The 25,972-nt window shown below is 41.3% G+C and overlaps 1 protein-coding gene across 1 annotated transcript in view; it reads right to left on the bottom strand.

The window, feature by feature from the left end:
• Positions 1-2,583: 2,583 nt before the first annotated feature.
• LOC136696879 (testis-expressed protein 264 homolog) overlaps positions 2,584-25,972 on the bottom strand; it is a 51,309-nt gene continuing 27,920 nt past the window's right edge. Inside the window, exons 3-4 of the mRNA XM_066671602.1 lie at positions 10,333-10,504; positions 2,584-5,036 (exon numbers count right to left, since the gene is read on the bottom strand). Of these exons, the coding sequence (XP_066527699.1) occupies positions 4,735-5,036; positions 10,333-10,504 (474 nt within the window). The 3' untranslated portion in view covers positions 2,584-4,734. The remainder of the gene's footprint in view (positions 5,037-10,332; positions 10,505-25,972) is intronic.

The raw sequence follows: 25,972 nt of genomic DNA, 5'->3' as shown, positions 1-25,972 counted from the left end.
CACACGACCTGGTTATTTATATTCATATTTACATTATGCAACACCTCTGGGAGAAAACTTACCACTGCTTTAAGATCAAAACTCTCTAAATCTATAATATTTCACACCACTGGAAAACACTGCATGCTCTTACTCTGGGGTGCCATTTCAAGAAGAACGGACCAATAGGAGTGGGTCAAAATGATGGTATATTATTTTACATTAACTTCTAGAATGGGTCTTTGCAAAGGGCCAGGCTTCTGTTCCACCAATCAGAGCCCTTTCCCCCCTTTTACTCTCTGGGATACACCTCTGGGATACTAGCAGAAAACTGCTACAAATTTCAGGCACTGACCTTTGGATCTGTGGCAGATTCCCACAAGAAACTGGAAGCAAGACACCTGAACAGACTGCTTTAATCCTGCCCAGGGTCATTGTGTGTCTGGGGTCCCTCACACACTCACACCTGAGGACAGTTTCACACACTCACCCAGTTACTCACACATTCACACCTGAGGACAGTTTCACACACTCACCCAGTCACTCACACTCACACATGTGGACAAATTCACACACTCACCCAGTCACTCATACACTCACACCTGTGGACAGTTTCACACACTCACTCAGTCACTCACACACATGTGGAGGGACCCTACACAAAAAACACTTGGAGAACACATCAAGCTGCTCACAGACTGTGATCCATGCCATGGATACATTCAATCCTGAATGTGATTAGCCTTCATATCTGGGCTTGGCAGGACCCCCAGGGTTTAAGCCATTTTCCATTTCAAAAGCCTAGGGTTGAAACGGTTAAATGTAATACTTTTTTCTCCTCTTCTAAAGTTGCGATCTTCAGACATAAAATGTTGTTTTGACACTGACCGTATCTCAGAGGGTGTCTTAAATGTTGGCAGCAGGAGCCGAAAAAGTGTCTGAAAATACGCTGTTACCGAATGGACCATGGCCAGACATTATCTTTGAGAGTTTCTTGCTGACTGAAGTCATTTCCGACAGTTCCTCATTTGTGAAGCTGATGCCTTTGAAAGAGACACACGAAGATGACGACTTAACTAGTGATAGAAAGAGCAGAGGGTGACGGAGGTAGGAAAAGAACGGGAGAGAGAGAATGAGAGAGAGAGAGTGAGAGAGAAAGACTTTTGAATTACTGCACTTTCATCTCAAAGTGAGACAGGCGCTATAGACAGAGTATGACAAATATTAGGAGTATGACAAATCAATCTTCAGCAGACCATAAATCCTTCTCTCCAAGGTCTCTGCCTGAACTGATCTTCACTGGAACACAATGTACTTTGGCATGAAATTGTATGGTAACATCTCAGTTCCTCCTTAGTGATGGTATTCTCAAGCTCATGCTACGGAAGTAACTTCCAACTGCTTGTGATGCTTTATAGAAGCTCAGTTGTCCGCAGAAACAAACAATGTATCACAACCACTTCCACCACCGGAAAAACACAGCTGGGCGCCAGAGCCACTGGGCAAACAGGGCTCTGACTCTGCAGAATGTTATTTATTTATTTATTTATTTCCCAACCAAATTTTCCTCACTTGAGAACAGCCAAAGGACAGAAGGTCAGCATGTGAACTTTTTGTCTTTTCATTTTCTCTGAGGATCTTTCTGTTTTAGTTATATATAAATGCTTAAATAATTCTGGGAAGCTGCAGTGATCATTAACATTAATGGACCCTGGGTCTTAGTAGGTTTGCTTTTGGGATTTACTCTTTAATTAGAACAACACACTCACAGAATCGTGTTGCTAATTGGCATTCAGTTGTTGGTGCCTTGCATCATGGCCACTGTGTTCTTGTTGATCTTTACTCATCAGCTCCACATACAAAGCCACCAACTGCCCATTGTGTGATGTGTAAATTCCCAGAATGCTTAGATGGAGTGGATGGATGGAGAGGAAAAAGCAGCAGGCAACTAGACAGCACAAATGTAAAGCTGTTTAAACCTCCTGCTGCTAACAAGACAAATGCAAAGACTGCAACAGCTGGTACGAACATAAAACACGAGGAGGAGGGGTAGCAGAACGGAGGAGAAGAAACAGAAATGGAAGGTAAGGATTAAAATGAAAATCTAAAAAAGATAATAGATGAAAGCAAAGAAAGAAACTGAGCAATGGAGCAGCCACTCATGAGCGTAAGGTCATCGTTCCCAATGCCAAGTGTCAGCTAGAGGGGTTGTGCTGTGTAGGTATTAAACTGTGGTTTGTGAATTGAAGGAGCTCCATATCATACTTTTAGGATGAAGTGGCATTTGTGATCCCAATCATCCAAAATGAACAACTGCCCTCATAATGCTGTCAAAGCTTTTATCAAACTATCACAGCTATGTTCCAACATCTAGTGTAAAGTCTTTTCAGAAAACTTTTCAGGAAAGGAGAATTAACGACATATTAATGCCCTTCATTTCAGAATAAATGTTGGGTGAGTTGATGTCCACTTAATTCTGACTATATCCGTATATGAATATCATATCTCTGAATGCAGTACAGTGTGAAAAATACTTTATTAAATCACACACATACAAATAATCGAGAGTCTGGTGGAACAGGACCATCACAATAATAAGTATCTTTTATAGATCGACATTGGTTGGAAAAAACTTTTTTATATATATATATATCAAGAATTAAAGATGTTCAATGGGTAATTTTCCTTTTAACAAAAAGCAATCATTAAAAAGCACAATACAAATGAATTTAACCGAAACCCAAAAATTACTTTACTTTAATATGATCTGTAAAAATTAAAAATAAAAATAAAATCTAACACATAAATACCATTAATGTCATTAACATAACCCACTACACATCTGCAAATCTCCCACTGTGGGATTTCATGTTGATTTCTGGTGTAAAATAAACATCTGGCTTTGCTATAAAAAATATATGGAATAGAAACTGAAATTTCAAGTGTCTTTGTTTCACTGGAACATTTATAATTAACTGCAAAACTCCAACACTGCACAACAACATCAGAAACATCTTGTATATCCAACGGAATCATCTTGAAACAAAATATCATCGCTGTTATATCAAAACCTTGCACCTCCAAACCTGTAATTATACTGAGGAAGGAAAAACAAACACTCTTCATTTTCAGAAGACATCAGTGTGTGACACTGTGTCCAAAGACTGGAGCGTTTCTATTGGTCTGTTTATGGGAGCTTATGTTTAACACGATGCTAGAGCAGATGGAATATTCAGAAAACTACAAAAATGAACATACAATGTTTTAGCATAACAGCCACAATATAACAATCACACTACTTTGTAGAATTTTTAAATGTAAAATACCAGTGACATTTAAGTCAGTACATTTAACAACACAGAAACCTTCAGTAAAATAAGTGTGTGAACAATAATGCAGGAACACTAGTCAGAAACTTAAACTCTGGAAAGATGGAGTTGAGGAACCCAGGCTAGCTGGATTAAACTGGTTTCAAGTATTGTTTTCAAGTCGTTTCCTTAAAGAAGTGCAAATCTGTTCTGAACGTTTGGTTAAAATGGAGAATATCTATCTATCAAAACATTATGGAAAATCTCAGTGCTCCAACAGACCATGACAACAGACCAACACACATTGATCTGTAAACCCTTATCCAGTCCAGGGTTGCGGTGGGTCCGGTGCCGACCCGGAATCACTGGCGCACGGCGGGAACATACCCTGGAGGGGTCAACTGTCCTTCGCAGGGTGACACAAACTCACACATTCACTCAAACCTATGGACACTTTTGAACAGCCAATCCACCAACCAATGTGTGTTTTTGGACCCGCCCTGTATCAATTTACACCTTTTAAAATATTTCTTGTGTTGATATTCTAAGTGAAAATAATTCCTCTCCAGGAAAATAACTGTTTATTTACTGAAACGTAATACTAAAACACGAAATGTTGACGAATGCAGCCTTTGCATTCCCTGAAATGTTATGACACAGTTTATTGCTCGTTTATTTCTCCATTTTGAAATCTTTTTAGTACAGTTCTGTTTATGTTAAATTTGTTCACTGTATTGGATATGGGATTATGAAAAAATTGCTTGCTCAGTAGATGCTCACATTAATTTGGAAAAGCCACCTGCCCACACACTGTGAAACAACATTCTCTCAGTTTTCTGCCTGCTGCCTAATTCTTAAAACATGGGATAAAACGTGCCGCTCTGTTTCTGCTCCACTTCTGATGTCAAGATGGTCTGAGTCTGTCCAATCACAGTGCTGGACCAATGTTTATGAAAGAGTGCAAAGAAATAATAGCACTGAGAAAAAAGGAGAAAACGTGAACAGAGAAGAAAGAAAACGGAGCCAAAATGGCAGAGCTTCTGCCCCTTGGTCCTCACTGCTGTGTGTTCGGGCCGGGGGTGAACAGCGAGCGGCTCATTATCATTTAAAGAACAGGCATAAAGCGAGCGTTCTGAACAGGGCTGTTTACACAGGGGGAGAACACTGCTGTGTGGCTTGTGGGGTTTTGACCAAAGCAGGTCTCAGACGTTTCATTAAGAAACAGAACTGTGTTCCGCTGTGGAGAAGAGAAGAATACATCTTTATGCCTTTAACCTATTTTCACTTAGAAAACCAAGAGAATATGTAATTTAACTTTGACAAATATAACACTTCTTCAAAAGATCCCTAAATTATCGCCCTGCTACATTACAGGACATTGCTGTAACATTAATTATCTCTATGGTTATTTTTTTTTTTATTTCACCACTATATCCCACTGTGCTCCTTACTCCTCCCCCTCTGCCACTGCGGCCTGTTCCTGAGCTGAGATTTTGTTGTCCGCTGTGTTGCCAGGAGTTTGTTTGCTCCCCGGTTCTGACCGCTCCAGATCCAGATCCAGTTCCTCAAAAGATGATGCAGTGGAGCTTCTGTAGCTCCGCCCACTGTCCAGCTCCGAACCGCTGAGCTCAGGCGAGTCCCGGGACTGAACGGACAAGGAGTTGGATGCAGAACGAGAAGGAGATGAGTCTCGGCTCTTGGAGGGGAGCAGGGGACTCATGGAGCTGCGGTTACTGTGGGAATCTGCACCTGCATCAGGACACAAAAACACATCTGCATTTTAAGACAAAGATAAAAGCCCTAAGTGCGTGGTATCTGTTGACTTTTGTTGTGTAACCAGGTCTTGCACAGTTGTTATCTGTCCCTTTTCTATATGTCTTTCAAAGCTTTTCTTTCTTTTCTTTTTCCTTCTTTTGCTAGAGTCTTATATGTAATTCCATCATAAAATCATACAAAAATGAGTAACTTCATGGCTGTTTGACTGTAAAGAAATGAAATAATAGGTGGGGTGTGACACACACACACACACGCGCACAGGCACAAGTATCCAGTGTGCAGGTAAAGTATGTCTCAGTGTGTGAGGCTCACAGGTAACAGGCCAAGGAGGTAATTAAGTGGTGTGGGTAGATTTCCTCTCATAAATCAGTCTGCTCCTGTGCGCTTGCTCAAATCCAGTTCTGGCTCTGTTTACCCTGCTGTTCTCGCCTCCTTTCCTTGGGTTAGAGGGAGTTAATTAGCAGAACTTTCTGAAGTTAGCTGTGTGTGTGTGTTTGGCTGTTGAATGTGAGACCTTTCAGCATAATTAGTGTTCTCTAGAGTCAAAGACAACTGTGTGTATGGAGTCTTTGTGTGTTTGTCTCTCTTTCTCTGTGTGTGTGTGTGTGTGTGTGTGTGTGTGAGTGTGTATTAGACTGTGGTATGGGTATGTGTAAATGTGTTTGAGGCTGACAAACACGAGACCTTTCCAGATAATTAGCGTTCTCCAGCCTCAGTAAACACCATTGTCACACTTCCGTTGGTTTTAATTGGAGGGAAGCATCACGGCTCTGACTCCAGACCTTCTGAAACAGGAACGCTGGCCTGGTCACAGTGCCGTAATGAGGGGCAACACTCACCCCTTTAACAACCAACCAAATGTGCTTGCTTCAGCTTGACTTCACCTATCAAACGCACATAACACTAACAGTCTTACTCACTTCCTCTCTCAGTGCCTCAGCGCCTTCTTTTCTTTATTTAAGGGTGTATTTCACCTGGAAATCATGATGTTAATGTGAAAAACACATGCTCACATGAGTAGATGCTAATAGGTTTCATAGCTATTAATATTTAAAAGACACATTCCTTTGTATTCACATCTTATTACTGTAACTAGTTACATTAGCTTTTTTTCAGAAAACACCAGCTCACAGCATCACAGGGTACATCCTAGTCCAAATCTACTTCAGTGACAAGTAACAGTGTCTGTATCTTGCCTGTAATGATAAAGAGTAATCAGCATCATACCCACATGAGGACATCTAGGTCTAAGCTGTAGTTTTCTATGGTAAAATTTGGTATTATACTGTATTTATTCAGAAAGAGAATGCGTTTTGTTTTGTGGCAGCACAGTGGTGCAGCAGGTGGTGTTGCATTCACACAGCTCCAGGCACCTGGAGGTTGTGGGTTCTAGTCCTGCTCCGGGTGACTGTCTGTGAGGAGTGTGGTGTGTTCTCCCTGTGTCTGCGTGGGTTTCCTCCGGGTGACTGTCTGTGAGGAGTGTGGTGTGTTCTCCCTGTGTGTGCGTGGGTTTCCTCCGGGTGACTGTCTGTGAGGAGTGTGGTGTGTTCTCCCTGTGTCTGCGTGGGTTTCCGCCAGGTGACTGTCTGTGAGGAGTTTGGTGTGTTCTCCCTGTGTCTACGTGGGTTTCCTCTGGATGATTGTCTGTGAGGAGTGTGGTGTGTTATCTTTGTGTCTGCGTGGGTTTCCTCCGGGTGACTGTCTGTGAGGATATTGGTGTGTTCTCCCTGTGTCTGCGTGGGTTTCCTCCGGGTGACTGTCTGTGAGGAGTGTGGTGTGTTCTCCCTGTGTGTGCGTGGGTTTCCTCCGGGTGACTGTCTGTGAGGAGTGTGGTGTGTTCTCCCTGTGTCTGCGTGGGTTTCCGCCGGGTGACTGTCTGTGAGGAGTTTGGTGTGTTCTCCCTGTGTCTACGTGGGTTTCCTCTGGATGATTGTCTGTGAGGAGTGTGGTGTGTTCTCTTTGTGTCTGCGTGGGTTTCCTCCGGGTGACTGTCTGTGAGGATATTGGTGTGTTCTCCCTGTGTCCGCGTGGGTTTCCTTTGGTTGACTGTCTGTGAGGAGTTTGGTGTGTTCTCTCTGTGTCCATGTGGGTACTACGGTTTCTTTCTTCGGTCCAAAACAAAAGCACACATTGGTAGGTGGATTGGCGTCTCAAATGTGTCCGTAGGTGTGAGTGAATGTGTGTGTCGCCCTGTGAAGGACTGGAGCCCACTGGTGAGTCCAGAGCCAACCTGGAATCATTGGAAGCAATGCAAGGATACACCCTGTACAGAGCACACACTCACCCAGTCACTCACACGCTAAACCAAGTCACTCACACCTGAGGACAATTTCACACTCTCACCCAATCACTCAGACATTCACCCAGTCACTCACACAGAAGGGAATCGTTCTTACAGTGAAGATCAGGGAATGTGTGTGTGTGTGTCTTTCTCACAAAAATGCAGCTGTATGTTGTTGCAGGGATGAACGATAAACAAGCGTGTCCTGACTTCCAGCTCATCCTGCCTCCCTCAGCACTTCCCAGCCACACCGATGCTATGTGTTTATCAGTCACCGAGATTATTTATTTATCTATTTATTTATTTACATCATCCTGTCATATTCCACCATCAGACTCCAGAGAGCACAGAGGAAGAGAGAAAGAAAAAACACTGGACACAGAGAGGAGAGTGAGGGAAAGTGTTAAGGTCTTCTAAAGTCTTTAGACTAAGACGCTGGAAGATTTCTTTAAAGATTTGATGGCATTTAGCCATGAGAACTTTACTGAGGCCAGGAGCTGATGGTTGAGGATTAGTTCTGGACCACAAACCCAGCCCCAGCTCGATACAAAGGTACCGGATAGAGGTCCATCACCCCAGAGATCGCAGTTCCATTGCTAGCTAGTGCTTGGCATTGGGAACAGTCTCAGGACTGGGCAGCTTTGCAGATATCTATGACACGCTCTTGATAATGTAGACAGATTTAATCATTGCTTGTCCTCATTTACACTGCATTATTATTATAAATTTTTAAATATGCTTGAGTTTTCGAGAGGAGCGCAAGTCATCTGAAGTCATCTGTTGCAAATCACAGTCTCCCTAGGTTGTAAAGTGTCTAAGAATGTGGAGAACGTCCAGCTCAGAGACAGTTCCGAGACACTTCTCTAATGAAATATTCATCCACTTTTGCAAACAGCGTCTGAAACGTCTACAATGATTTGGCTGATTCGTTCACAGCGCAGGTGTGATCAGGAGACATGTTAATACAGTCATGACAGGAAAAACATCCTCAGTCTCTTCCCTGCCTCTAAATTGCTGAATCAGTGAGATATCCTCAGAATACTTTCAACCGATGAAAACCTAGCATTTTCTCATGACACTGTTATTTCCCCCCTCAGAGATTCTTGGAAAAACAGCCTTGTGCAGCATTTACAGCCCTGACAGACCTCTGAAGGATAATGTCGTTTGTAATGGATTATTTTTGGACCAGCTACCTTCAAATTGTTGACCACTGTCATTGCGTTCTGCACTAGCAACAATTTCTATCACTGCTCTCTTCCAAAACATGGAATATCTGGGTTTTCGCCCTCCCTCGTAGTGTCAACACAGTATTAGCGTTTGTTCGGGAATGCTAGGATGCTGCATATGGGTCGTGGTCAGTAGCAGAAGTCACACACTGCGGGAGTGTCCAGTGGGGTGCAACATCAAGGAAGAGATGAGCAAAACAGATCACAAAAACAAAACACCCACAACCTGGACTATGTTACCGAGATCGTCACCACACAAGTTATATCCGTTAATATCAAACCTTCCAGAGTTGTCAGGAGTGACAGACGGAACGGTGGGGTCAGCACACCTAGAAGAACACACACACACACAAATACAAGCACGCAATGGGACAGCTGGTGTGTATAACACGTCCTTCAGCTCCTGCTGAGGGCATCCATCAAACCTCTCACTCTCCCTCACATAAACAGAGCCGCTATGTTTTAAATCCAATTTTCAACAGCCCTGAGTTTCAGCCGAAGCTCGCCACAATTCAACATAAAGGGGTCTTTGTAGGTGCCTTAAAACCACTTTTGACCTTCTTTGGACGATATTAATAACAGAATATTTAACAAGAGTGCTAGCCTTTCATTTAATCCCTATCAAAACAAACCAATTTAGGGTCATTTGTGGCATAAACCCCAGCTGTGCCAAATTGAAATTGTCCAAAATTATTTACACCCATTCAAGTTCAAGAATGCTCTTTTCATCTCCTATAAATCATCTGGATATTCATTCATTTCCTATATATTTATATTTAAATATTTGGGTATATCCCAAATTCATGCTTTCAGACTTGGTGTGTAATACATGACAAAAGCCTGAATTTCATTCATTCATTCATTCATTCATTCATTATCTGTTACCGCTGATCCAATTCAGGATCGCGGTAGGTCCAGAGCCTACCTGGAATCATTGGGCGCAAGGCGGGAATACACCCTGGAGGGGGCGCCAGTCAACACACACACACACACACATTCACACCTACGGACACTTTTGAGTTGCCAATCCACCTACCAACGTGTGTTTTTGGACTGTGGGAGGAAATCGGAGCACCCGGTGGAAACCCACGCGGACACAGGGAGAACACACCACACTCCTCACAGACAGTCACCCGGAGCGGGAATCGAACCCACAACCTCCAGGTCCCTGGAACTGTGTGACTGCGACACTACCTGCTGCCCTGAATGAATTACAATTATACGTTATACATAAATGCGTTGAAACCTATTTGTAAACTTAATTGTATGCAGGGTTAAAAGTATCAGCATTGATTGTTCTTAAAAATACATAGTGCATACTTAGAAGTGGTTAGTCTTTGAGTTTGGAGTTGTGGCACACTATTGTCCCCACAATGCGATGCAAAACAGAAAAAGAGACACTGCTTGGCATTATAAATTTTGCAAAAGTAGTTGCAACGGGACAAGTCCAGCTTCAAGGAAGTTTTACCTGCCACTGTCACTTTTGCTGCTCCCTTGGCCTGTTAGTTTCGAATTCGTTTTAATCCCTGATGTCTGTAAAGCTGCTTTGTGACACCATCAGTTTATAGAAAGCGCTATACACAAAAATTTGACTTGCCTTGACTTACTTTTCAGTAGTATATTAATATTTTGTGGAGTAACCTGACAAAACCTTGCTATAAATTCCATACAGCATTGGAGCGTATTGCACAAGCGGCACACAGCCTTTGTCTTATTTCACTGTTTAAATCTCTCAGATCAGTCAAAGTGAGGGCGACGTTACCTGTGACGTCAGTCCTCCTGTCCTCCTCTGCCTCTGCCTCTTCTTGTGACCTCCTGGGAGCCTCTCGAACCTCAGGCACATAGAAGTCCCCCTGCCTGGCCAGTGGGCTCATGTAGTGGATCAGTTGACCTCTGTAAAACTCCAGGAACGGGTGAGCACAGAGTTTCCTCTCCTGAGAGCGAGAGAGTGAGAGAATGAAAATGATGTTCCTTAATGAACTCACCCCCAAGCCACAGCTCTGGTGGAAAGAGTAACAGCTCCATAATGATCAGGAATCTCTGAAAATCAGAGCAGCACCGCTGAGTACTAGCGCTGATCAGGGAGGAAAGTTGAATCATGTTTATGTAAAATTTGCAATTTGAAAGAGTGCAATTTTTAAATCACAAGAACTGCTGTTTGTTTCTGCCATGCACCATCAAGAGCATGTCTTAAGATTGTAATTGGGGATATTTAGTTACGATAACAGAAACAGACCATTCAAATGAAGCCGGACACTACACTGTGAGCATCACAACAGCCACAGTTTAATGGAGCCTGAGCCTCTTGTTCTTTTTGGTCATAAACACAGATTCGGATATTCATATATCATTGCCATCCAAAGACAAACGCGTATCTCCATGTTTGTGGATGTTTAGTTTATTGCATCACTGGAACACAGCAGCTGTCCTTCACACTGTGTGAAACACTCATGAAAAAATAGTCAAATTACTTGGAATAAAATCTTTTTAATTTGACTTCCATCGAAAGTCAAGAAGGTTATTACTTTCTCCTGTAAAGGTAAAAAAATTAAATTCCGACTTAAATCAGTTGCTGTAATGCTCAGAAAAATTGCAATTATTTTCCCCACATGATTCAGCTCACGTTACCAGTGTTCTGAGTTAAGACATTGTTTTCAAAATAAAAGCCCTGAAAGGGTTTCTCAACACAGAAAAACACATTCTAACATTTGAGTGTGAAAAACGAAACATGGTTTTATTCTCATTATAGCCATTGCACGACATAATGCCCCTGGACAGGTCAATGTGCCAGAGGAGAGCGCCACCTGCCCCAAACTTCCAGCCACCAGACGCTTGCATTGACTAGCACTGTGTGATGGATGGTGAGAAAGGACAATCTGATCTCTAGTGCTTGTCTCTAAAATCTAAGCCTGTCCTAAATTGTGCACCGTAGTGCTGTGGTATATCCACTCTGTACTTCAGTGGATAATGATTTCAATTCAGCATCACCTCAGAATTAACAGGCGAAGATTCAACAAATGCGTGGTGTATTCCATGAGGAGTAACTGTGTAAATGTATCAGACTTTATCAGTAAAATGTGATTTCCATGCACAAAAACATTTGATAATCATTATCTACTTAGTTTCCTATTCTCTTTTTGAACTCACTGCATTGTTATACTCACATTACAAATAAGTATAATAAATATATGGATGGAATTTACATATTATATAATGTATCTATAGAAACTCTATAATGGTTAGCTTTTACTAACAATAATGATAATATTTTAGCTGACATTAGTGGGGCAGGTAAAGCATTGTCCAGTATTTTTATACTTAATATGAGAGAGAGAGAGAGAGAGAGAGAGAGAGAGAGAGAGAGAGAGAGTGAGAGAGAGAAAGAGAGAGAATGGTGTTAATGTGAGGATGAACACTCCACTAACGCACATTAGTCAGTGAGATGTTCATGCAGTACATGCTCTCTCTCTCTCTCTCTCTCTCTCTCTCTCCTGCTGAGGGAAATATTCTCACACTGCCACCTCTCTTCACTTTCTCTCTCTCTAACACAGACACACACTCAAGGTCTCCTGCCCTGAGGATGGTTTAATACTGCTTCTTATGAGTATTTATTTATTTATTATTTAATTTTTACCACTCTTGCTTCTGCTATTTCTCACACATTCCCTCCACACACACACACACATACACACACACACACCCTTCAACAGTGGGAGAAAAGTGTTAATGCTGGAATTATCAGACTAGTTTTTTCTATCGTTGGCATCAAATTAAAATAATAATAATAATAAAAGGCTCCCACTCACATTTCCACAACACATCTGACAACACTGCATCTGTAATCTAATATAAACTACAACACAATGCAGTGCCTACGAGGGCTTCCACACATCACTGGTCTAAAAACAGCGCTAAAGCACGCAGAGTGTCCACACATTTCCTGTACTTTTCATTTACAGCAGCTTCTTCAAAACAGATGCTACATACACCGTGTTGGTTTTTCATGAGATATTTCTGAGCAGATCAGGTTATGATCCACTGGAATCAGGAAGAAGAAACTCAAAGGATTATACATCTCTACAACCAGAGTTCATCAAATAATGGGAATAACCAGAGAAAATGGGATCCCCAAAAACCTTAGGGTTACCCCAAAAACTTTCAGCACTCTGAGAAAGAGAGAGAAGAAAATCATCCCGTCAGATTGTCACATATATATCCACAGATGTGTGTGTTCGTCCTTCATCTGTGAGAAGATGAACTCACAGATGAACTCAACACTGTGGCTGTGAAAGGACGTGGAGACACAAAGAAGAACAAAAAAGAAAGAAGAACAGAAAGGCTACTGGGGTTTTCTCAGAACAAGGAAAAGGCTGCCTCAGAGCCCAGACCCCAGTGTCATTGAATGTGTTAGCCCATACCGCAATATGCTGTTGACATATTCCGAAAAATTAATACAATGTACTGCAATCCATTTCTGTGTGTTATATTTAGGGTGATTCGTGTGGAGAGCAAATATGACCAGCCACAATCTCAGCTTCATGAATATGACTCTCAGCCACAACAATACATAAACATCTGATTCATAAATATACATAAAGCATTAAATATTCACCACCACAATCAGGACGGGCTGGAACTGGCCCGGGTTCCTCAGGACCAGCCGGGGGTTTATTAACAGAGCGTAATAAACGTATATATTGTACATTTCAGTGGAAGCAGGCTTGTGTTATTGTGCTTGTGTTATTGCACTAGTGGCTCTCGAACGGAGCTTTAATTCACCAGCAGTCTCCAGGGATCGGACAGATTGAACCAGCAGCATTTCAGCAGAGCAGAGTTCAGTCTTAAGGATTATTCTGGAGGTCTGGAAGTAAACATTTTCCAATCTCTGCCAAAATGGCAAGAACAATTCATCTACTCGCTCTCCAGCAGAAAAGAGCCAGAGCACAGATCTGCGAATATAAGTTATTCAAATATTACTATTATTATCCCCCCCGCTGTCAAATGGTTAAGAAATGAATTTTGATTAACTGCATTTCTATGTGTTGATAATCACATTTATTTAGATTTGTCTTATTGGATCAAAGATGTATTCTTCCATTTAAAAAAACAACAACAACAAAACACTGACGCTGGGCTTTGGACTGAAATAGACCCCTTGGTTGAATTTCCTGGTCCACCTTAAAGGACAATAGGTAAGACGACATATTTTTTCTCCTGAGCTTCCCACTTGACTTTTACAGCACTCTCCTAAAATCAAAAGGGAGGGGGAGTGGTTTCCACCCCTCCTCCAAAAGTTACATAGTGCAATTTCTGCCAGGAGTATCAAGGACAGAGGCTCTTTTCGCCCTATTACAGGTCAGTGAAGCGTCACAATGTTTTTGAAGCTGTAATTGTAGAGTAAAAAAGCTACCTAGTGTTGCTTTAAAAGTGCAGTAGCTACGTTGTACGCTGTAAAGGCCCCTGTATGAATGAATGTAGCTGCTATATCAACTGATCTGAATAAGAATTTTCAAAGAATAGATGATACAGGCAGTTAAAATAGATGCTAAATATGCATTAGGCAATCATTTCACTGTCTAATTTGTGAAAATTAACAGAAAACGGTTTAAAAACAATAATTTAAGCAACAGCATCAGCACCAGAGCATTCACTGCCTGAGGGAATCTGTCTGGAAGATTGCTCTCTGGACCGGAGTGACTCTCTGTGCTACTGTAGTTCACCTGCTTGGTCACTGGAGGTCACAAATCTTGAATTTTGACTACTGCAAGTGTGTGACTCGATTAGTGTGTAACATTGTCCACGGGTGAGTGAGTGAGTGAGTGCACTGCAATTGGATGCTCAGGGTGAATCAGTTACAGAAGATGAATGAATGCATTTATCACCATAAAAAGGTTTGACTGGTAAACAGTGGTTACCTACTAGTATTAATGCAATGTTAAGTAAACAATAAAACTAAGGATAGTAATAATAGAAATAATAATAATAATAGATTCAAAATAACCTGAACTTCAGGCTGAATCCGTTTAGAGTTTAATTATACGACCGCTTTAAACTAGCACAAAGTAGAAAGGGAAATGTAAGCAGCGAAGATGAAACAGACTCACGCACAGAGACATGATTCAACTTCCGAGAGACTGACAGCTACAACTGACAAGAGTTCTCTCTCTGTGTGTGTGTGTGTGTGTGTGTGGTGTGTGTGTGTGGGGGGTTAGTAGACAGAGACAGGAGAGGAATGATCACATTGCCAGTCTGGGGATGTGGCACAATTTAACAAAAATAGCATAGAAAGCGCTGCACACAATCATTCTCACGTTTTGTTTTCCTCCAGGTCTGTAAAGAGCCTGAGTGGAGTTGTGACGAGGGGATGAGGAAGGGCTATTGATTCATTGACCAGTGCTACGTGTCATCCTGAAGTCATTTATCATCATTGATAGAAGAGGATCATTTCGTTTCCGGAAAAAAAATAAAAAATAATTAAATAAAACAGCCAAAATGCTGACAGCAGAGAACCCATACCTGTGCATGCGGGGTGTCTCCAGAGGGGCGTCCTAGCTGCTCTGTGGCTTGGTTTATTGAGTCTGGATATTTACATGCTCTACAGCTCCAGGAAAAGCCCCTAGGGCTCTTTTTATTTCTGCTCAACAGCAATTTGTGTACTGAGACTTTTTTATATTGTGCACTTTTGTGCAAAGAAAGAAAGCTATGACTTTTGTTAAAAAATGTACAACTTTTTCACATGAATAAAATAACAGCTTTTGGATTACGATTCACCAGTACATCACCGGGCATCACACACTCACCCAGTCACTCACACACACACACACCTGTGGACAGTTTCACACAGCCACATAACTCTGCTCTGGGAGGAAGGGAAGACCAATTAGTTTTTCATTCATTAAATTCTCTCGCAATAATTTTATGGCAATTCGTATATAAATATTCCATGAAAATAATGATATTCCCTGTAATTTGGACATACTTTTAATGCATTGACATGCATTGGCCCTAATTCACTAATAGTCTGCTGAAAATTGCAGATTATTAATTCAGAATATTTAAAAAGTGCTTCAACGCTGCTACTGGCCTCGTTCCAGTGAAAACCATCGTGCTTCTGATTTAAATAATTCTGCCTGGATCATGGATGACACCGTGTACTTTACTGACACAATCCTTCTCCAGGAGGAGCCTGGAGGAACAACAACAACCAAAAAAGTGCATTCAAAAGAAAGGAAAAACAAACAGAGTGAGAGAAATCAGGGCAAAAACTAGAGGCTGGAAGCAGAACTGAGACGAGAAGAAGATAAAAAGACCTCATGCTTTCTCCACCAGAAGCTGAGAGAGATCGGTTTGCTCTTGTGTACCTCACGTCCCTTTAATTACCATCTATTGACACACACACACACACACACAAAATAAATACATTAAAAAATATATATACAATATATATAAAATAAAATAATAAAGGAAGAAAGAAAGAATATGAGAAAAAGACAGAGTATGTGAGAGACTGGGTGAGAGAGAGATGAAAGAAAGGAGAAAAAAGAAAGGAAGCTTAAGAAGGAGAAAAAGTATAAATGAGAGAAAGCAGAAAATTAAAAATCCAGATAGAAATAAAGAGAAAAGAGAAAAAAATGAAAGACAGACAGAGAGAACAGAAAGTAAGAAGGGGAAAGAGGAAGACCAAAAGAATAAAAATGAGAGAGAGAGAGAGAAAGAGTGAGAGAGAGTGGCACCAGGTTTCCTCGTGTTGTTTTTCGGTGAGAGCAGATTACCTGAGAATAGAGCTCCTAGCAAATCTACTTGTTCACGCTCGACTAATCCCTGCTCAGCGTGAAAGGGAAATCAATTAGAGCTGGACGTTTTCGGCAGGAAGCACAAAAGCTGCCATGCTTCATGCCATGTCGATTTGTCCTGGTGATCAATGGGTGTTTGGTTTTTAATGCATGCCCACACAGTATGCCAGTCACTAAAACGCCAACAAAAGACCACCGAACCCCCTCACAATCTTCGGACATAAATGGAAAGGATTTTAACGAGAAAGAACAAAGACGTTTTCATGATCTCGCTGTCGCAGGCAGGTTATGGGTTAATGGATTGAGCAGTGTGATATAGGGCATGGCTAAAATAACCTGCAGTGGGTGTAGTAGTATTGTGTCACCAAACTGAGGCCTAACCAAGCTTTCCAGACTTAAAGAATAGAGTTCCGGGTCATGGACGGGATGATTTTTCATGGACAACATCAGGCTGAAGTCCTACTTTAGCTGGTTGTCATGTCTACGCTTCATACCCTGTGGTTCGAGACTAGATACATTTTGTCCTATATGCATTATACACTTAAAGCAATACTAGGTATGATTTGGTATTTTGCTTCTGGGCACAGTTCACCCCGATGACCCATGACTGCTGTGCCAGGTCCACTACCAACCACATTGTGAAGTTTGCAGATGACACAACAGTAATGGGCCTAATCCAGGATGACAACAAACTTGACAGGTGTGAAACCAACAACCTGGTCCTGAATGTAGACAAACCAAAGAGATCACTTCAGGAGGAGCCAACCCAACCATATACCACTCCTCATCAAAGACACAGCAGTGGAGATAGTCAGCAAAACCAAGTTACTGGGGGTACAGATAATGAACACTTGATGACCTGATCCACTGACAGCAATGCATGCACTTCCTGAGAGGGATGAAAAGAGTACAGAGTACAGTTGCATTTCATTTTAATGTGCACTGTACAGTGTAAATTTGAATGACAATAAAGACTGTCTAAGTCTAAAATAAAATGATATGGTGGGTCTGAGATTTCCTACTATTCTCCAAAGTTTAATAGTGCAGTTTCTGCAGTGCTGAGCCCATATGGGGCTCTATTCTCCCTATTACAGCTCAGTGGAACATCACAATGATTTTGAAGCTGTAAATGTTGCTTTCAAATTTTTGATCCAGAACTGATCATCCATCGTCAGCACCTGAACTCACTTACCCGCTTGTCCAAGGTTGGAGAAGAGAGCTTGGAATTGGAGGGTTGCCAGATTAATCTGCTTGACCAGCAGGAAAAATGAAAACAAGTGAGGGAACGTACAGTGCAGTCTCCTCTCTCAACATCCCCGGCTTGATGTCCCCATGAGCAGGTCACCTAACCCCACTGCTCTGTGTGTGTGTGTGTGTGTGTGTGTGTGTGTATGTGTGTTAGCTGCCATGGTTTACGTTTACATATTTTTAATGGCTGAATGCAGTCAAATCTTCACACAGGGCGCACAGGACAGAGAGGGTTAAGGGAAGTTTAACAGACTCAAGCTTAAACTGGGGTTAAAGCCTGCAACTGCTGTGACACTGTCACTCGGGGTCACTGATTTAATAAACACCAGGAGTTTAGAAGAGTATCATAAAACAGTGTTGGTAGCAAAACCAAATTATTAAAAATCATCACACTAAATGGGAGTAGATGTCAATAGTCAAGTATGATTACAGTAAATTACAGAAAGAAACACCAAAACTGGTGTGATCTGCACTTTTTTACCCTCCTCCTAAAGTTACATAGTGTAGTTTCTACAGTGCTGAGCCCAAAGTATCTTCAAAATAGAGAGCTGGACATGGTTTGAGAGATGTAGGGATGTATTCAAAGAATGATTTGAATTCTTAACCTCTTTGCAAAGCCCAAACCAGTCTAAATGATCCACAAGAGATATCTGTGGTGATTTTTGTGAACCACAGCATCACACAACTAGCAGCAAAAAACTATAAACACATCAAAAAAAATGTTAGATGTGCTTTAATTGTCATTGCACATCAGTATACAGAACTTTAGACTTCTCTTTTAAAGGCGTAGCTGTAATTAAAAACGTTTTTTATAACATTCTGAAGATGTTTCCTCAAACATCTGCTCAAAACCAGTCTGGTCTGTAAATGAATGATAAAACAAACTGGCTCGGTCTGGTATACTAGTTTTTTTTTTCTCTCTTTCTCTGCTCATGGCAGTTGCATCTGAATATGTTTTAGACAATGGAGAGAACTCCAAACGTTGAAAAGCATGAACCAAAATGAGGATATTGCTCTATTCCTGCTCCATATGTGGGTAAAATTGACTTAGTTTTGCTCTTTCTAATCACTTAAGGTTTAAATGCCTCCAAACGAGGGAGAAGGCTGTCCGTGTTACCAAAGGTTATTCAAACTATACAACTCCACAGAAATGAGTTTCTGTGATAAAACTATGAATAAATAAAAAGTTACAGACAATTTAATCTTCACCCACGTACAAACAACAATTGACATTTTCCCTTGTTCCATCGTTCCACCTTAAAATAAGTGGAGCTTAGAGCTGCTTTTCCCCACAATCGTAGATGTTCCCTTTAACACACGGGTGGTAATCGGGACGGTGAGCACAGACTCACAGTAGGCATTACCTCTCCCAGGGAACAATTGAGGGATAGGTGCCTTGATCCTTTTGTTCCCTATTTCCTGCCGGTAACAGGAATCATGCCCACATCTCAAACCTGCAAATAGCTGCACCATTTTTAAATAAAATAAAAAAAAATCAGGGAACTGGCATATTTTTCAAGTAGCAATAACAGCTGGTTAACCACATTTTATAATGAGCAGTCGACTAGTAAGCATCGGTAGTCATGCAAACTGTAGTGTGGACTATTGTGGTCAAAGAGATGCAAAACTTCACCTCTGACCACTGGAGTATGAAATAAACTAGACATATTTAAATTCACAAGCAGATATTCACTTGCACTTCTCATTCCTCTTCTCTCTGTCTCTCCCACACACAAACACACACACATGCACACACTTTCTCATCCTCTGTAGGTTCTCATGGCTAAGAGCAGGGTCACTGACCTGAGGAGAAGGATCCACTGACTGTTCTTTACAAATCAAACACACATGCTCTGGAACAAATGGCTTAAATAAGGCTCGACTGCTTCAGCTCCCATAAAGAGCACTAAATATCAGTCCCAATACTGCCCTGCATTCTCAAAACGATCAATCAATAGGATTGATTACTGCTCTAATTGGTAAATTGTATTCTCCTGCAATATCGGTATCAATTGGTGTCCATAATAAAATATTGATTAAAAGTCTACAATTATTATCATCATTTCCCTACATTATTTAACAGAGACATATTATCCTCCTTTTCCACTAGAGAAACAGTTCTAAGACCTGTGTTGACCAAAACACAACAAGCAACACTTTCCTTTCTGGTATCTTTAGAGCTCCACATAGAACAGGAACTGAAAATATTGTTATTTTACCCTTTGATTAAACAGACGGCTAAAAATGAGAGTGGGAACAGACTTTTTCGCACTCAAAGCGACTAAAAAGGGTCACGTAGCATCAGCGCTCTTCTGTCCGTACAGGTGTATTTATTACGATAAGAAAAGCAGAAAATGTTCCTTTATCAGCACTGAGGCACATATGGTCTGAACTACTCTAAAGATTTTCTGCTATTCCTGAGCTTCTCTGGGGCCAGGCTCATCCATCTGAGCCAAAAACCATCTGTCCATCTGTCATTATTAACAACACTATTATAAGGTATTTAAAGCAATCAATGTGCCACAAAGTAAACAACATACTGCGTCTGTCACAATAAATGTATTTATTATTTATTTAGTCCAGCAAAATACAAGCACTCTGTGAGTATTTCAGCATAAAGGAGTGAAAGGATATGCTCCATAGCTTCCTTTTTAAAGCTTCTTATTTTATAGGTATTAAATTCTTCATCAGTATTTAACATGCTGGAGGTATTAGTTCTTAGGAACTAACCCTTAAATAAAATTAAAATAATGCAAAATATGGAGATACAAAGATTTGCACTGAGATCAGTGACTTACATCAATAGAGTCCTTTCAAAGTGAGAAATAATATTGAATGACAATATGGTTTTGCAAGCATCTTCTGTGTGGACAAACAGACACACAAACACACACAAAATGGCTCCTTCGAAGCCAATCACCTCAGCCTAAAAAAAGACGACCAATCAGTCCTGAAAGCCTGTATTAGTCCATCCATCACCACTGACCAGCCTCTAATTCCCACTGTCCTAACCCCTCTCTCTTCCTCTGCCTTTAAAAGACTGTAATCCTCTGGACTGTGGGGTGGACGAGTGTCAGGCGTCTGCTGAAAACACAGGGGACGAGTTTGTCTGCAGCTGTGCCTGACAGTCCTCTCCATTAGCCGCTGGATCGCTAAAAATACACTTCAACCAGGAAGCTTTCCTCTTATCCTCGCTACAAAATCAGTGTGGAGATGCATTCTCCCAGGCACAGGGTTTTAATTCTTATCTTTGTTTTTAACTTTTGATGGTTGGCTAACAGTCATTTAACAGAACTAACTCAAAAGGAGTAAAATCAGCCGTCTAAACATTAGCAAAAACAGCTGTAATAATAGCAAATTTATCAGCAAATTTATCACAAATCTAGCAGTCTAAATAGTACAAAAACTGTTCTAACTTTATCAAAACTGGAGATCTGAACATACACAAAGGTTATTATCAAAACAAACGTATCTGAAGAATGCAAAACTAGGGTCTGTCTGTTAGCAAAATTAAGTTTTAGCTAAATATATTAGCAAAACATGGTGTTGAACTTTATACAATATAGCTGACTGGACATTAGCTAAATGCAATATTAGTTTATTTATTTCATTAATTTAGTGTTTATTTTGGTTTTCAAAATGAAGACAGGGGAGTGTGGTGTGTTTTCCCTGTGTCTGCGTGGGTTTCCTCCGGGTGCTCCTGTTTCCTCCTACAGTCCAACAACACACGTTGGTAGGTGGATTGGCGATTCACAAGTGTCCGTGAATATGTGTGTGTGTCTGTGTTGCCCTGTGAAGGACTGGCGCCACCTCCAGGGTGTATTCCTGCCTTGCGCCCAATGATTCCAGGTAGGCTCTGGACCCACCGCGACCCTGAACTGGATAAGCGCTTACAGATAATGAATGAATGAAAATGAAGACACATTAAAATATACCTAAAAATAAAACAATGATAAAGATAACAAATATTAAATGAATAGACATGTCAGTCCAAACAAAAACAAATACTGACCATAAAATGGCAGATGTAAGCATTAGTTTATTGTGCCTATCCTATTTATTTTGCTAATTAACAGTCCTTTTACTTCTGTCCAAATGTAATGTGGGAACATTAGCAAAGCTATTTCAAATTCTATGAAAGTAGCTATATCTGAGAAAGGACACCTTTGCAGAGCAAATTGGACACTTTTATTGTCATCTGTTAAAAAAAGAAAGTCGGATTTGGTGCTCACCACCACCATCTGTACATTAAGCTGATAATTATAATTCCTGATTGACAACACCTTTTGTGAATGGGGGTCTCATAATAGACGATGATCCAGGCGAGCTTTACAAAAAGAAAGCGTCATTTACTTCTCAGAAACTTCGCTTGAGTTCCTGTCGTTCTATTCTTCACAAGCTAAATGCTCCAGAATGGTTCTCTGGAGGAAAGTCAGTGACCTGAAAAAGACAGTGTGGCTCTCTGGGCTTCTTTTATCAGGGCCCATTTTCTTAAGCTAAATGGCCCTGGTGCTCCTCCAGCAGCCCCCTGTACTCCAGCTCCATCCGGCCCTCACACTCCGCTGCCCCCAAATTGCATTCTGAATTGCTTCTGTGTGAAAATCCCTCATCATGAGTGAGAGGAACACACAGAGAGAGAAAGAGAGAGAGAGAGAGAGAGAGAGAGAGAGAGATGATGGAAATCCTGCCCATTTGCATATCTCAGAAAGGGGCTTTCTCAGAACCACAAGGATGTCTCTGAAAACAACAGCAACTCCTATCGACCCAAACTCACGAGACATAACCAAACTCTGCATCCATCCATCCATTATCTGTAACCGCTTATCCAATTTAGGGTCGCGGGGGGTCCAGAGCCTACCTGGAATCATTGGGCGCAAGGCGGGAATACACCCTGGAGGGGACGCCAGTCCTTCACAGGGCAACACAGACACACACACATTCACTCACACACTCAGACCTACGGACACTTTCGAGTCGCCAATCCACCTACCAACGTGTGTTTTTGGACTGTGGGTGGAAACCGGAGCACCCGGAGGAAACCCACGCGGACACGGGGAGAACACACCACACTCCTCACAGACAGTCACCCGGAGCGGGAATCGAACCCACAACGTCCAGGTCCCTGGAGCTGTGTGACTGCGACACTACCTGCTGCGCCCAAACTCTGCATAAGAAAGTCTATTGTTTTGAGTGTGAAGACACTTCATCATCCTGATCAGGGTCACAGTAGGTCAGTCTTTCCAGAATCACTGCACACATGGGAGGAACACACCCCGGACAGGGCTGAGGAGAGACACCCAGACTTACAAGCTGCATTAATTTTGCTAAAGCAGTTGAACAACAGATTTAAACAGATCGAATGTATGAAAAATGACAATAAACGTTTGCTGTCTGGTTCTTGAAAGACACATGATCTGAAGTCCTCAGCCTTTAGTACTTTCACCTTAGGACCATCTCTGTCTGTCTCTCTCTCTCTCTCTCTCTCTCTCTCTCTCTCTCTCTCTCTCTATCTATCTATCTATCTATCTATCACACACACACAAACACTCATATATATAAAAATTGTTAAAAGAGAAAAATCAGAGAAACATGAAGCCTGTTGCCAAGGTAACGGTCAGAGCAGATTTCCATGGAGATTAGATCCTTTGATATTCCAGAGAGGGAAGTAGAAGGAGAGAGAGAGAGTGAGAGAGAGAGAGAGAATCCTTCATTATCAAATTGGAATAGTGAAAAATGAAGGAATTCCACTCAAATCATCACACGTCGTGGGCCATGACACCTCTGTGCGAACAATATCCTTCACCGCTGACTGTTTTACTGCTTCTTTCATGTTTCATGTTAGTTTCTTTTTAGCTGCTTTGACACCACTCTCAACATAATAAGGAGTTTTTTGAATTTGTGTGTGGGCAGATCTTTTCATAAGTATTTTCCATAATATTCCTCTCGCAAAGCCAGCCCTGTCCATGTGTTTGCTTTGGTTCCCTGCTCCTCCCTTGTTCTTTTACTACCATGCTCTGTTGTGCCTCATTTTCCTAGTTCCTTCTAGTGTTGTGTTGCTAGTCTGTTCTGTAGTTCACTCAGTAGTTTCTTTATTCTTTCGCTCTTCTTTTTGTATTCACTATGGACTTCTTTAATAAAGCCAACTTACACTACAACTACATCCTGCCTCTTCGCCTGGAACCCTTTTACAATTCCCTGCTCCAAAGCAAACTCAACTCATCTCATCTCCAGTTGTTTGTCTTTACTCTCAGGACATGAGACGGGCAGCCTCTCAATAGCAAGAGTGCACTTCTATGGAAACACTGACTTCTATAGCAAGAATGTCCTGGAGAAATCACTTCATAACAGTGAACTCATGACTTGAAGGACGGGACTTTCAGGTTGTTCTTGCTGGCAACTCATGAACCAATGCATCTTTGCCATATGGGGTGGATCAAGAACAAAATGCATTCATCTTCTGTAACCTCTCCATTACATTCAGGGACACGGTGGGTCCAAGGTTAACCCAGAACCATTTGGTACAAAGCAGGAACACACCCTGGATAGAGCACCAGTCCCACTTAATCAAAAACAACATCCTGGTACTTCAGCTGTCCTTAGAGTTTGAGTTCTTGAATATTGTAACATGAAACGTGAGAGTGTGATTAATTTGTGGCCTTTCAATTAACAGGGTCCAAGCATGAGTGCCCCCTGGAGGAAGTGTGCAATGTAAATAGAGAGAAATAGGGAAGAAGTGAAAATGAAAACACCAAACTAAATTTATAAATAAGTTGACAGAAAACAAGAATAAAATAATGCTTTAATTTAAATGTAAATATATTATTTTTTTACTAATATTTTGTTCTCTTTTCTGCTCTATTCACTGCTTGTTCAATAGTTGTGTATTATAGGTCATTACAAGAAAGCAATTTAAATAGAACTGTATTGAGTATGTCTGTGTGTGTGTGTGTGGGTGGGTGGGAGTCAGAGTGAGACTAAGAAAGATAGAGAGAAGTAAAGAAAATGTAAGGCATCAAAAGTCAATTCAATGTAGTGCATGCTGTTCTCCTTGCATTATAAATGCACTTCTAAATATAAATCCTTCAGTCAATACAGTCACAATACAGTGACACAATACACACCCACACAGTAAAAGCCTCAGACTTAAACTGCCAGCTGTAGAACTACTAGCTAATACACAACACACTCTGAGTGAGGTCTAAGATATAAACAGCTGTACACGAGCCTAGGATCACAATTCTCAATACCCAGGGTTGGCTAGATAATTAAAAAAGACCTCTCCAGCACTGGACTGTGGAGCGGAACGATATTCTCTGGAGTGAGGAGCTCCAACCTATACTTCTAAGATGATCCAGAACTTATCATCCAACATCTGACCTAACCTCACGAATATTACAGTGGCAGAATGCTCTTGTATCTGTGGTATTTCCTAAATTCCCTATTAATACCCTGCAACACTGGATGAGGATTTAAGATCTAAAAACTTTTTGACATTTAGTGTAGCATTGTCTATAACAATATGACATCCAATAGTGAGTAAGTGTGCAAAAGATTGAGTGAGTGAGTTTGTATATGAATGAGTGAGTGTGTATAGGAGTGAGTGAGTGAGTAAGCTACAAGTTTGTTCCACAAAGATCACATCTAAACATAAACAGATTCTTAAAAAGACATTGTCTTGTTCAGGGAATGTTCACATGTGTATTTGTAGTCCACCAACCTACACACTGTGAAACAAGACCACACTCCACACTTTTGTGTGCTGCCTAAGTCAGAAAACATTGGATAAACGAGGCGTTCTGATTTTGCTCCGCCTCTGACGTCAAGTGCAGAGACTTTAATATTGCCCTGCCCCCTCGTCTGAGTCTGTCCAATTACAGCACTGGACCTGTGTTTATGTGAGAGCGCAAAGACGAGGTTAAACGCCGCAAAACAGACACAATGAGTGCGGAGAAATAAGAGCACTGAGTAAAAACGGAGAAAACGAGAATGGAGAAGAAAGAGAGCCAAGCAAAAACGGCTAAAAACTGTTTCTGCTCCTTCCTCACTGCTGTGCGCTCAGGTCAGGGGTGAACAGCGAGCGGCTCATTATCATTTAAAGGAGCAGGCGCTGAAAGCGGCCGTTATGAACAGGGCTGTTTAGAATATGTGAATATGTGCCCTTTAGTGTGATGTAGTTATAAATCTTGTTAGAATGTTCTGCATTTTAAAGTCATTAACATGTCAAAATTTCCAAATGTTTCTGAACAAAGGAGTCCAAAGGGAAACTGTTCTTGAACTTAATAAACTGCTGATTGGCAGAGAGCATTAGCCAAAATCACAATAACCATTAATAATGAGTTAATTGCACAGCACTTAATGAGC

The sequence above is a fragment of the Hoplias malabaricus genome, chromosome 5 (assembly GCF_029633855.1).
Source record: "Hoplias malabaricus isolate fHopMal1 chromosome 5, fHopMal1.hap1, whole genome shotgun sequence".
Lineage (NCBI taxonomy): Eukaryota > Metazoa > Chordata > Actinopteri > Characiformes > Erythrinidae > Hoplias > Hoplias malabaricus.
Note: the sequence above shows the minus strand (reverse complement) of the source record. Positions and strands in the feature narration are given on the sequence as shown.